Source organism: Neophocaena asiaeorientalis, unplaced genomic scaffold, assembly GCF_003031525.2.
Source record: "Neophocaena asiaeorientalis asiaeorientalis breed wild unplaced genomic scaffold, Neophocaena_asiaeorientalis_V1.1 scaffold807, whole genome shotgun sequence".
Lineage (NCBI taxonomy): Eukaryota > Metazoa > Chordata > Mammalia > Artiodactyla > Phocoenidae > Neophocaena > Neophocaena asiaeorientalis.
Window position 1 is genome coordinate 366,684 of NW_020173723.1, and position 11,928 is coordinate 378,611.

Genomic DNA, 11,928 nt, shown 5'->3' on the forward strand with positions numbered 1-11,928 from the left:
AAAAAAAAAAAAAAAAAAAAAGAACCACTAGCTAGACTCATAGCTAGGTTGGCAGTTTTTCTAGCATGTGTTATTTAATTGAGGCATAAACACTGCTAACTTTCATTTATAATATGATGAATAAAAGGCATTTATTAAACAATATATTTAGTTTTGAAATGTAGTCAGAGATATATTCTCTAAAAGTTTTTCAAATTGCAAATTGTGACCCACTAGTGTCTACCATTAAAAATAAAACAGAATAAATTACAATAGAACAGACTATCACAGAGTGTACTGCATAAAGATAATGTTTTATAAAAATCTTATTTCAGTTTTATATAAGTATGTGTTATAAGCTGGGTTGTGATGTAAAATATATTTCTTACCACGGATGATAGCTAACAAAGGTTGAAAAACACTGCTCTAATTCCTGCTTATCTCTTCTGTGTTTTGCTTTAAACCTATTTGATATGCTATTTATATGGAAATTCAGAACCAAAAAAGGTATGATAATAAAATAATAATGATGATATGATGAGCGATATTTACTGAGTATTCACTATGTGCCAGGAAATGTTAAATGTTTTATTTTATGATCTCATCTAATCTGCACAACCTAATGAAGTATTATTATTAATCTCCATCTTACAGATGAGAGTAATTAGATTTAGAGAAATAAAATAACTTGATTTGGGCCTACGTCTGTCTGACTCATGCCTGGGATCTTAATTACCACCCTCAACTTCAGGCAACAGGTCTCCTAGATAATCCAAAAAGCTTGATGATCCACTTAAATATAGAAATGAATATTATAATTCTAAAAAGGTTCAGAGCCTTGATCCTGTGATGCTACACTGTTCTTTTATCTCACTTATTATTTTGGTTTTACTGATTCAAAATATTCTTTATAACTAGTTGTTTCTTCCTTGAGATATATTTTCTTTTTTAAATTAAAAGAAAGTTTATATTCAGACAGAAGACATGATGTATTTTATCAAGACCCAAACTTAATGATCCCTTTAAAGGACCAATTAGTACAAAAACATAAGTAGCAGAGTACCATGTAAATAAGTCCTATTTACTTCATGGGTTTGTTGTGAGAATTCAATACTAAAAACACATAAAAAATATTACCAGTGCCTGTTACATAGTAAATGTTCAATAAATGTTTTGCTAGGGGCTTCCCTGGTGGCGCAGTGGTTGAGAGTCTGCCTGCCGATGCAGGGGACACGGGTTCATGCCCCGGTCTGGGAAGATCCCACATGCTGCGGAGCGGCTGGGCCCGTGAGCCATGGCCGCTGAGCCTGTGCGTCCGGAACCTGTGCTCCGCAACGGGAGAGGCCACAACAGTGAGAGGCCCGTGTATTGCAAAAAAAAAAAAAAAGTTTTGCTATTATTATTATCATACAAGAAGACAGGGAAGTCTACACAGTGTTTTGCTTAAATTCTTCCCTATTTTGTAGTTTGTTGCTGGGAACATTCCAAAAATTTTGCTGCTTCACTTTTTATAGTGAGAGGAATCTCAAGTGTTTCTAAAGCTACATTTATACCATGAAAAGTCATTCAGACAGTTCAGTTCAAAATTCAACCGACCTTCATTTCAAGGTGCAAAACCACAAATGCCTACCAGCCTAAGCAAGTAACCTGAATGAGAGAAGTGGGATGGCTAAGGGTGGGTAGGTATAGGCCATGTGAATGAGGTACTCTATTAGTTGAAATCACCATTCAGCGGCAGGAGAGTTTATGCCATGCAGGAGTGTAGGATCTTTACCACCAGATTTTCAAGAGAAGTCAGAGATCTGCATGTGAAGGTAAAATTTCTTGATTTTTAAATGTTGACACAAATTTATAAAACAAAACACTTTGTAGAGGGGCAGACTAACCTGAAAAGCTAACCTCTACTAAATACTAGAAAAATATAATGATTAAAAATATCTAGACAAGAAAGAGGCACTGGGTAGCTTCAATGCCTAAGAGAGCCAGAGATTCAGGAAGATAAAAACAGTCCTGTAGTTATCCTCCCAAACTACACAAGTATTCATAAATAAAGATACAGTTCATAAAAATAAAACAATAGAAAACAATAAAATAAAACAATAGTGCAGTATCTGTAACAGATTAAATGAGTCTTACAGAGAGTTCTATTTTATTCAGTAAACCAACACAAGGAGAATGGAATGTTCTCATTAACACAGTTTCCATCAACCTGAGTTTTAACACATTTACAGGCATAGAGAGCTAAGGTGGTCAACTCTGTTGTGAGGGAGGAGCTAAAGGTATTTTACTTCTGACTTAAACGTAGTCTCTACTACGTTTAAGTCAGAAGTAAAATACCTTTAGCTCCTTTTCTGGGAGGTAAATGCAATGACAGGTAATAATTTCAATTAGTTTTAATTTCCATTAAAAGTTAATAAGTTCATACATGAATCAGTTCACCAGGACCTAATGATTTCTGTTTTTGAACTTCTAAAGCTAAGTGTTAGGTTCTAAAACCAAGACAGATGCTAAAGCTGTCTTAAGGCACATCATAAACAATGGGTATATGTCTACTACATATTAAAATTATTTATTTTAGGGGATTTCCCGGCGGTCCAGTGTTTAGGATTCTGCACTTCCACTGCAGGGGGTACAGGTTCGATCCCTGGTCCGGGAACTAAGATCCCACAAGCCGCATGGTGCAGCCAAAAAAAAAAAAAATTATTTTTATTTATTTATTTTTGCGGTACGTGGGCCTCCCACTACTGTGGCCTCTCCCGTTGTGGAGCACAGGCTCCGAACGCACAGGCTCAGTGGCCATGGCTCACGGGCCCAGCCGCTCCACACCATGTGGGATCTTCCCGGATCGGGGAACGAACCCGTGTCCCCAAAAATTAATTTTAATGGAGTGCAATCAACCAAGAATTGATGACTACAAACTAGCCACAGTAGTAACTTTAACAGCAACCAACAGGCCCAGAGACTCTAATTAGCATGTGACTGTCACACTGAACACAGTTATGGAAAATCTTTTCTGTGGTTGAATCAACCAGTGTAGTAATACTGGTATGATTAAGTTAAAAGAACTAACCTATTACTATAGTCATGAAATTAAAAAAAAAAAAAAAGAAACAGAAAAAAAGCGATATAGATTGTATTCACCATAAAAACATGTTAAATTTCAGTAACCAGGCAGGGAGGATTGACTTGAAAGTAAATTGTGTCAGCTCATTCTAACCAAACATTGGCTGGTAGCATAAATTGGCTCTCAGAAGTTAAAAAATTATCTGGTCATCAAACGGCTGATAAGACAATCGAGGCTTTGTAAGGCTTGGTGGTCCTTTATGAGCCAAGACTTACCTGTATGGGCTGACAGTGGTATAGGAATCGGGCTCCTGACACATGAGCTTGTGGGTTGGACTGGAGGCCTACATATGCCCACAGTATCTGGATCTCCAAGGAAACTGGTATGACACAGCAGGAAGTACAATGCATAGCCTGCAGAAGGGAAAAGAAGCATTTGCTATAGTTATTTACCATGCATTAAGTAGCCACTGTTTCTTAAACATTACACAATAACAGAGAAGGCAATGTGGCTTAGAGAAAGGACACAGAAGTTCATAATAGGCCATATTACTGTCCATGAGCTTAAAAAATTAATATTCTAAAATAGAAATACTAATGTAGAGATTAATAAAACATGAACCCACGTACAATGGTTATAAGAAGTGCTCAGTGAGTGATGCAGTCAGTACTGTGGAACGCCAGAAGAAGAAACAGCCATTTCTGGTTGAGGATGGTTTTGTGGAACTGGGATGAATAATATGTGACTGGAAAAAATAGTGTTTAAAGGAAAATTTACGTAGAGAGATGGCATATAAAATGGTATGCAACTAGAACAGCATATGATGCCACTGAGGGACAGCTGCTGATTAATTAGAATAGTTACTGAGTGTCTCCTATGTGCCAGACATGTGTGAGGCACTGGCCTTGAGCAGATCACTTGACTGAAGCAAAGGATTTGAACACAGGAACAGCGAAAAGATTAAGGAAGGACATTTCAGGGTTAGATTATGAAGTCCAACCAAGCAGTGTGACCCCCAGGAGGATTAATTCCAAGATGCAGGTAGCACTGATGGAAGTGAGGACACAAATCAGGTTACTATAACTTAGCAGATACAAACTATCCTCAAATATGCCTGTGCTTTTCTAACTTCATACTTTTTATAGTAAGGCTCAGACACAGGCAATAACATGTCTAAACTAGGAATAGGGGAAGACAGCTATGTTTATGTTCAATTTATTAAGGAACTGTTAAAGTCTTTTCCAAATCGGCTCCACCATTTTGCAGTACCAACAACAATGTCTGAGGGTTCCAATTTCTCCACATTCCTGCCAACACTTGTTATTGCCCATTTTTAAAATTATAGCCATCCCAGTGGGTATGAAGTGGTATCTCCTTGGGGTTCTGCATTTCCTTAATGGCTAATGATGTTGAAAATCTTTTCATGTGTTTGTTTCAAATATTTTAAAATACTTTTCCTTTCATTTATTCTACCTACATCAGGAAAAATTTTCCATGTTATCAAATATCCTTCAAAAATGTGATTTAAAAATATAAATAGTAGGTTTAAGAATAATAAAGAGTAGTTCCACTATAATCTCAATCCTTGTCACTAACCATCCCTTTTCTGTACTCAGCCATGTATTACTGAAAACCACACTCCCTCAGTATGGCTGTATGAAGTTTAAGAGAACTCAGTTTGACTGCAGTTCCCCAAAGGCTGGATCAAGTACATGTAGCTACTTATCCCCCAAGTCTCATTAAAGGAAAGAAGTATACAAGGAATCAAGTCATAATAGTGCTGAGAAAGGGAAAGGGGGCATTTTATAAATAATCTCTAAGGCGAAAGGCCTTTCAAAGTCTGAACCAAAACATGAAAGTTGGAAAAAAAAAAAAAAAGAAGATTGATAAATCTCACAATATGAAAATCAATTTCTGCATGGCATGAAAGCCATAAACAAAGTCAAAAGACAAATGACAAACTGGGAAAATAATATCTACAAATCATACAACAGAAAAGAGCCAATTTCTCAAATACAAAGATTTTCTACAAGTTATAAGACAAGTAATCAATAAATGGGCAAGAGATATAAATAGATCATAGTGAAGAAAACACGAATTGTTCAACTATATGTCAAGATACTCAACCTTACTCACAGCAATAGAAAAATAAAACTACAATGGAATGCTATTTTTCACTTATCAGATGAGCAAAGATTAAAAGTTTGATAACTCAGTGTTGAGGAGAGTATGGGGTAACAAGCCACCTCATAGATGGATAGTAGGACTGTAAATTGGTACAACCTGATGGGAAATAAAGTGGCAATATTTATTAAAAAGTTAAATGCATATACCCTTTCTTTTGCGGTACGCGGGCCTCTCACTGCTGTGGCCTCTCACGTTGCAGAGCACAGGCTCCGGATGCGCAGGCTCAGTGGCCATGGCTCATGGGCCCAGCCGCTCCGCAGCATGTGGGATCTTCCCGGACCGGGGCACGAACCCGTGTCCCCTGCATCAGCAGGCGGGCTCCCAACCACTGCGCCACCAGGGAAGCCCTGCATATACCTTTTGATCTAGCAATTCTACTTCTAGGATTTATCATATAGGTTTATTTTCACATGTATGAAATGGTGCCTGAACCAGGTTATAAAATGCCACACTTGCAGTGGTTAAGAATCCGCCTGCTAATGCAGGGGACACAGGTTTGAGCCCTGGTCTGGGAAGATCCCACATGCCGCGGGGAAACTAAGCCCGTGTACCACAACTACTGAGCCCACACACCACAACTACTGAAGCCCACGTGCCTAGAGCCTGTGCTCTGCAACAAGAGAAGCCACCACAATGAGAAGCCCATGCACCACGATGAAGAGGAGGCCCTGCTCGCCGCAACTAGAGAAAGCCCGTGCACAGCAGCAAAGACCGAACACAGCCAAAAAAATAAAATAAAATAAAATTTTAAAAAAGGACTTCCCTGGTGGTGCAGTGGTTAAGAATCCACCTGCCAATGAAGGGAACATGGGTTCGAGCCCTGGTCTGGGAAGATCCCACATGCCACGGAGCAACTAAGCCTGTGCACCATAACTACTGAGCCTGTGCTTTAGAGCCCGCGAGCCACAACTACTGAGCCCACGTGCCACAACTACTGAAGCCCGTGCACCTAGAGCTTGTGCTCCGCAACAAGAGAAGCCACTGCAATGAGAAGCCTGCGCACTGCAATGAAGACCCAATGCAGCCAAAAATAAATAAATAAATTTATTTTAAAAAATAATAAAATAAAATAAAATGCCACACTGTAACAGCAAAAGGCTGAAAACAAGCCGAATGTTCGCCAATAAAACTGGCTAAATAAATTATTTATGGTTCATCCATATAATGGAATAGTAGGCAACTATACCATGCAAAGAATGAGGAAGCTTATTATATACTGATATGGAATAAACTCTGAAGGTCAAGTGAAAAAAGCAAAGTGCAGAGCTGTGTTTATCATATTATTGCATTTGGATTAAAAAAAAGAATATGAGTATTTTCTTGTGTGAGCACGCAATATCTCTAGAAGGAAAGAAACTAGTAACTTCGTTTGCCTCTGTGGAAGGGAAGAGTTGTCTGAGAGAGAGTTTTATTTTGTACTTTTGGAATTTTGAGCCAAGTGTATGTATTATTTATACAGAAAAATAAACAATTAAAAAGTTTAATTGAAAGGAAATAAAATGAAAGGTACAGTTGATTAAAGCCAGGAGGTAGGGGATAGGCAAAAGAGGAAGAAGAAAGATTTCTTTATTTTACTTAGACACACACAGATTTCCCTATTTTACTTAGACTGGAATCAAGAGGTACACCTGCTGAGCACTGATGTAGTGGCCACCAGAAAAAGTAAAAACAGAAACAGCTAAATGAGATTTCTTCAGGGGCAGTGGGTACTGAGGTTTTTACTTTTCATTAACACTATTCTACATGGTTTGAATTTTTACCCTGTTAATGTATTTTTACTAAACGTACATGTAAAAATGTTTTATAACACAAGGAACACAATTTCAACCTCAAAGAAAGAATCTGTGCTCACCAAATATTCAAGAATGTAAGAGAATATGTGAAATATATATGAAATATATTTAGTTTATTTTTCTCCTATTATGAGTAAGATTGATTTTGAACCAGAGGCCAATCTCTAGACTTCCAACCTTCAAATTTTTCTCTGAGTGAGTAAAGTTATGTATAAACCTAACCTGAAATAATGACTTCAAATGGGCATGATTTCTTATATTCTTTCTTTATGACAACCACATTATCTTTCTTCTATGACAACCAAATCAACCATGGAAACAGGGCTGGTTTTAATCTTAATAAACAAAAGAGGAAAGTGAGCTTTGGTCAGAATGTGTATTTCTCTCCTTACTGAAACACTGCAGTTCCTGCTGAGGATCCTGGTCCACTCTCCCTTCTGGGCTGGGTCAGCATTACCAAAGATGGCAACGTGCTCTGGTCTGGGACTTCCATGAAGAGTCCGATAAATCTCCCGCTGCAAGTGGCTGCAGTCCACCCTTTTCAGCCTGAAATGAAACACCACGGAGGCTGGAGTCCAATGCTAACATAATAATGTAATTCATCCAAACATTAGAAATGATATCTCAAAATAAACGGAAGGAAATAATCCTTAGCAGATATAAAGGACTGTCAAAAAAAAGTCTTAGTAATATTAATATTATTTAAACATTACTCCTAACTAGCATTCTCTGAAGCCTGATTTCAAAATATAAAAGTTGCCACATCAACATATTCCCTACAGGCAGAGACAAATTTGTTGGAAATGATGTGGAAGCAGAGAATTACCTGAGCTTGCATCCAGATATAGCATTCACTCCAAATTGTACTTCATGTCTCTTAATAGAGCAAGTTCCATCACCCTTGCTCTGTAAGAGGGTCATCTGAGGTGGAAGGCGATGGTCAAGGAGATCATAAAAGAAAAAAAAGTAGGCAGATTGGAAAATTTATGCTTATTTCCTTAATGCTTTTTTTTTTTTTTTTGCATTACACGGGCCTCTCACTGTTGTGGCCTCTCCCGTTGCGGAGCACAGGCTCCGGACGCTTAGGCTCAGCGGCCATGGCTCACGGGCCCAGCTGCTCCGCAGCATGTGGGATCTTCCCGGACCGGGGCACGAACCCACATCCCCTGCATCGGCAGGCAGACTCTCAACCACTGCGCCACCAGGGAAGCCCTTCCTTAACGCTTTTTGTACTTTATTAATATATTATTCAAGTCACAATTTTTTTTCCTCTGGCAATGAAAACATAGAGAAACAATTATTGTTTTTCCAAAAATAGATGACCACACACCAGCATATAAATATTTCATTAAAACAAACAAAATTCAGTCAGGATCCTCACCTTTGGCCAGGCTAATGTAAGTTCTAAAGCCTTTGGTAGCATCAACATTTGAGATCCTAATGTATTAATAGTTTAGTAAAGGAAGTCCTCAATACCTAAAAAAATGGGGGAACCTCAGAATTGGAAAATCCAAAAGATCAGTAGTTAAAGCTTTTCTCATTAGGCTGCAATAGGCCACCCAGAGACCCAAAAAAGGATACTGAGTGTCTTCTATCACCGGTTAGAGCCAGGAGTGGCTTCTCAGCAATATAGCCAGGATTCCCACTTCTAAAACCAGTAAGAGAAGCAGCTGTGCTCTGTTGAAAAGCCTGCAGAAAGAGTGAAGGAAAAGTCAATATGGAGAAAAGCATGCTCTCCCACCTTCCAGTGTGGCTTCATACCCTTCCTTTAGGCAATGCTGTAGGTTAGCTGCACTGAACAATCTGGCTTCCTTCCACAGTGCAGCATTTTGCAGAAATTGATACTTCAGCATGTTTTACTGTTTTTTATTCACCAAAATAAATCCTGAGGATCTGAACATTGACGTTCACTACATGCTACTTCTACCAAGGATTACAACTAAAGATCTATCAACGATTTATCAATCCTGTATTTCAAAGTTCCTATTAATTTAGGGCTATGTTCAGCGTGGCTAAAACCAGAGGAGTTTAAATGTAATTTAGAAATATATTTTAATTAACTACAGATGTTCCATAGATGAACTCTGAGAGACATGGGATTTGGTTGATCATTTGAGGGTAGAGTTGAGGAGAAACTGGACTCTGCTGGGTTCAAAAAGAAAGAAAGTAGAAGAAAGCCAAAACGTGGTGATCAAGACTGGAAACTTAGATTAAGTGGGAAATGAGTAAAACGCTGAATGCCCAGAAACATGAAAAAAGCTAGTTAAAGAATTTTTGTGGGATATTAGTTGAGTTTATGATTCAAAATGACTATTTAAAAAAAGAGTTTGGATTTGTGAGTGAAGTCCTGCTTTGCTGGGGGAACATGCTAATGAATAAACACTGTTGAATCCTTATCACTTGAAGTTAAATTATGGAATATTAAATGTTGAGGCTTCAGTTGACAGATTGAACTAGTCCTGCATATTCTTATTCTATCTTGCATTTGTTACAGAAGCAGGGGAGCTACTTCTAACCCGATATTTCTTTCTTCTTGATCCCCTATAGGAGAAGGGCCCTAACCCTGAAGTGAATGATGAAGTGTTGCTGGAATGAAGTGCCTGGCTCAACAGTCAGGTTGGTTTGCCCAAAACCGATGGAGACTTTCTGGATTCCAAATGTCCCATTGGTTTCTATCTCATAGATGACCTGAAATACAAAAGTAGAATTAATTAAGAAAAATTATTTTGTGGGCCAATTATGTTTAGGACAGAAGATTTCCTGTCTTTAAGGGTTTTACTGTAACTGAATGAGGGAACAGAATGGTGACTGTAGTTAACAATATTGCATTATATATTTGCAAGTAGCTAAGAAAGCAGATCTTAAAAGTTTTCATCACAAGAAAAAAATTTGTTAACTATGTGTGGTAATGAATGTTAACTAAACTTATTGTGATGATCATTTCACAGTATATATGTGCATCAAATCATTATGTTGTACACCTAAAACTAATACAATGTTATATGTGAATTACATCTCAATTTTAAAAAGTAACTGGATGAGAGAGACTAAAAAAGTAATCTTAAAAATGCCAAATACAAATACCATGAAAAGATAAAATTTGACTTCATATTATATCTACACATGAAAAAAAGAGACTGGATGGAGCTCTTTGAAAGAGTTCATGGGAGAGGTGAGTTTACAGTAAGAACTGAAAGGGAAGAAAACTAAGTTTTGACCTTGTGCAGAGGAGGTGAGTAGAAGCACAGGCAGAGGTGAGCATGGAATGGAAACCTGGTTTGCCTGGCTCTCACAATGTCCGAGGATGAATAAAGATGGCAGCTGGAGACGGAAGTCATGAAAACGTGAAGGTAACCTGAGATTTCTGAGCATAGTTTTTAAAATGATGCTTTCCAATAATTCTTACTTTTGTTGGTTGATTAGAAGAGAGAGAATAAAGGAAAAGAAGTTGACTAGTCTATTTCAGAGGTTCAGATGATACTGACTTTGTCAATGAAAGAAATTGTGGTCAGTAAAAACCATAACAGACTGCACATGGGCAAAGAAAGAGGAACCAGAAATAATTTTCATGTTCTGGATGTGAAATGCAGGAGGACAGCAGCAATGGAAATGACTGAAACATGTGGGGAGGAAGGTGATGGGCTCAGTCCTTGATGTGTTAAGTTTCAGGTAATGCACAAAAATTCACATGGGGTTGGCCTGGTACTTAATGGAAGATGAAGCACCTCTGCTAATGCTGATCAACATACATCAGTCCAGAATCTGAGGTCAGCGTCCCTACCTGGGAAACAACATTCTGACAAGTGTTTCCAGCCAACAGAGGAGAGTCAGCCTGTGAGACAGGTGTTACAGGCACCTGGAACTAGCAAGGGAAAGAGACAAATCAATTAAAATTGAAAGCAGCACTTTTTCTTCTAGTTACATATTATGCTGAAATGAGTATTTTTTCCTTTTGACTATCACCTTCCTCTCTCCTTCCATTGCCAGTCTACAACTTAAGTTCAAAAGTCATTCTAATTCAGTACTTCTCAAAACATATTTTTTGGAACATTACTTCTATTAGATATAAAATAAAGGTTCCATGGTCAAATAAGTTTTAGAAATACTATATCTGGCACTTCCCTCTTAGAGATTAAGAAGACTCTCTAGTATATTAAAGATTTCAAGTAGTCCATCCTAAATATAATGTTTAACTTTATTTACCCGAAGTTTCTCAAACTTACCTAATACCTTATGATTCTTATTTCATATGATGCTTATTAATTATATAGAACAAAAAGAAAAACACTCTTTTAGACTCATACTTGAACAGTCTGGTGCGTCACAAACACATTCTCTTTCACCATTACAATCTAGAGTGAGACTGCCTCAGATGTAAAGGGACCAAATATTCTCTTTCGTTTTTCCTGAAAAAAGCATCATACCTTTGTATTCTGCAGATCACTCAAACCTCTTGGAACCTAGCATAAGAGAACAGCAAGGACATGAGTGTGCATATATCTTAACATAAAATCTCCAGGAGCTTGTGGTTTCTCATTTGGGGGGTAAAAAAATCAACATTTTTTTCTACCTGACTCTTCCTTACACTAAAATGCCAGAAGCAGGGCTCAGCAGAGGTTGGATGGACTGTGATGCCCACCTACTCTGAGTAGAGCTCTAACAAACAGCAAAAGCAAGAAGTTTTGGTGAAATAGTGAGATGTCACCCCATCCTACCTCCCCTAGCAAATTCCACTAGCCAGAAAGGTGAGAACCTCTTATCCTATCTATCCCTACTTCTTTCATCTTTCTTCAGATGACAGGGCTTTTAGGCCCTCTGCCTTCTACATAGCTCTTGGGCATCCTGACTTCCAGTTCAGTGCTTGTGGGAAGCATGATAACTTTTTTTTTTTTTTTTTTTTTTTTG

The 11,928-nt window shown here is 38.0% G+C and overlaps 1 protein-coding gene across 4 annotated transcripts in view; it reads right to left on the minus strand.

Annotated features, from left to right (window-relative positions):
• The window catches only part of TCTN3 (tectonic family member 3), a 40,228-nt gene that overhangs the window by 10,398 nt on the left and 17,902 nt on the right, over positions 1-11,928 (minus strand). For all 4 annotated transcript variants that reach the window (XM_024750668.1, XM_024750666.1, XM_024750665.1 and 1 more), the window contains exons 7-13: positions 11,448-11,483; positions 10,805-10,885; positions 9,586-9,711; positions 8,605-8,712; positions 7,850-7,944; positions 7,416-7,569; positions 3,319-3,456 (exon numbers count right to left, since the gene is read on the minus strand). In XM_024750668.1, the coding sequence (XP_024606436.1) occupies positions 3,319-3,456; positions 7,416-7,569; positions 7,850-7,944; positions 8,605-8,712; positions 9,586-9,711; positions 10,805-10,885; positions 11,448-11,483 (738 nt within the window). The remainder of the gene's footprint in view (positions 1-3,318; positions 3,457-7,415; positions 7,570-7,849; positions 7,945-8,604; positions 8,713-9,585; positions 9,712-10,804; positions 10,886-11,447; positions 11,484-11,928) is intronic.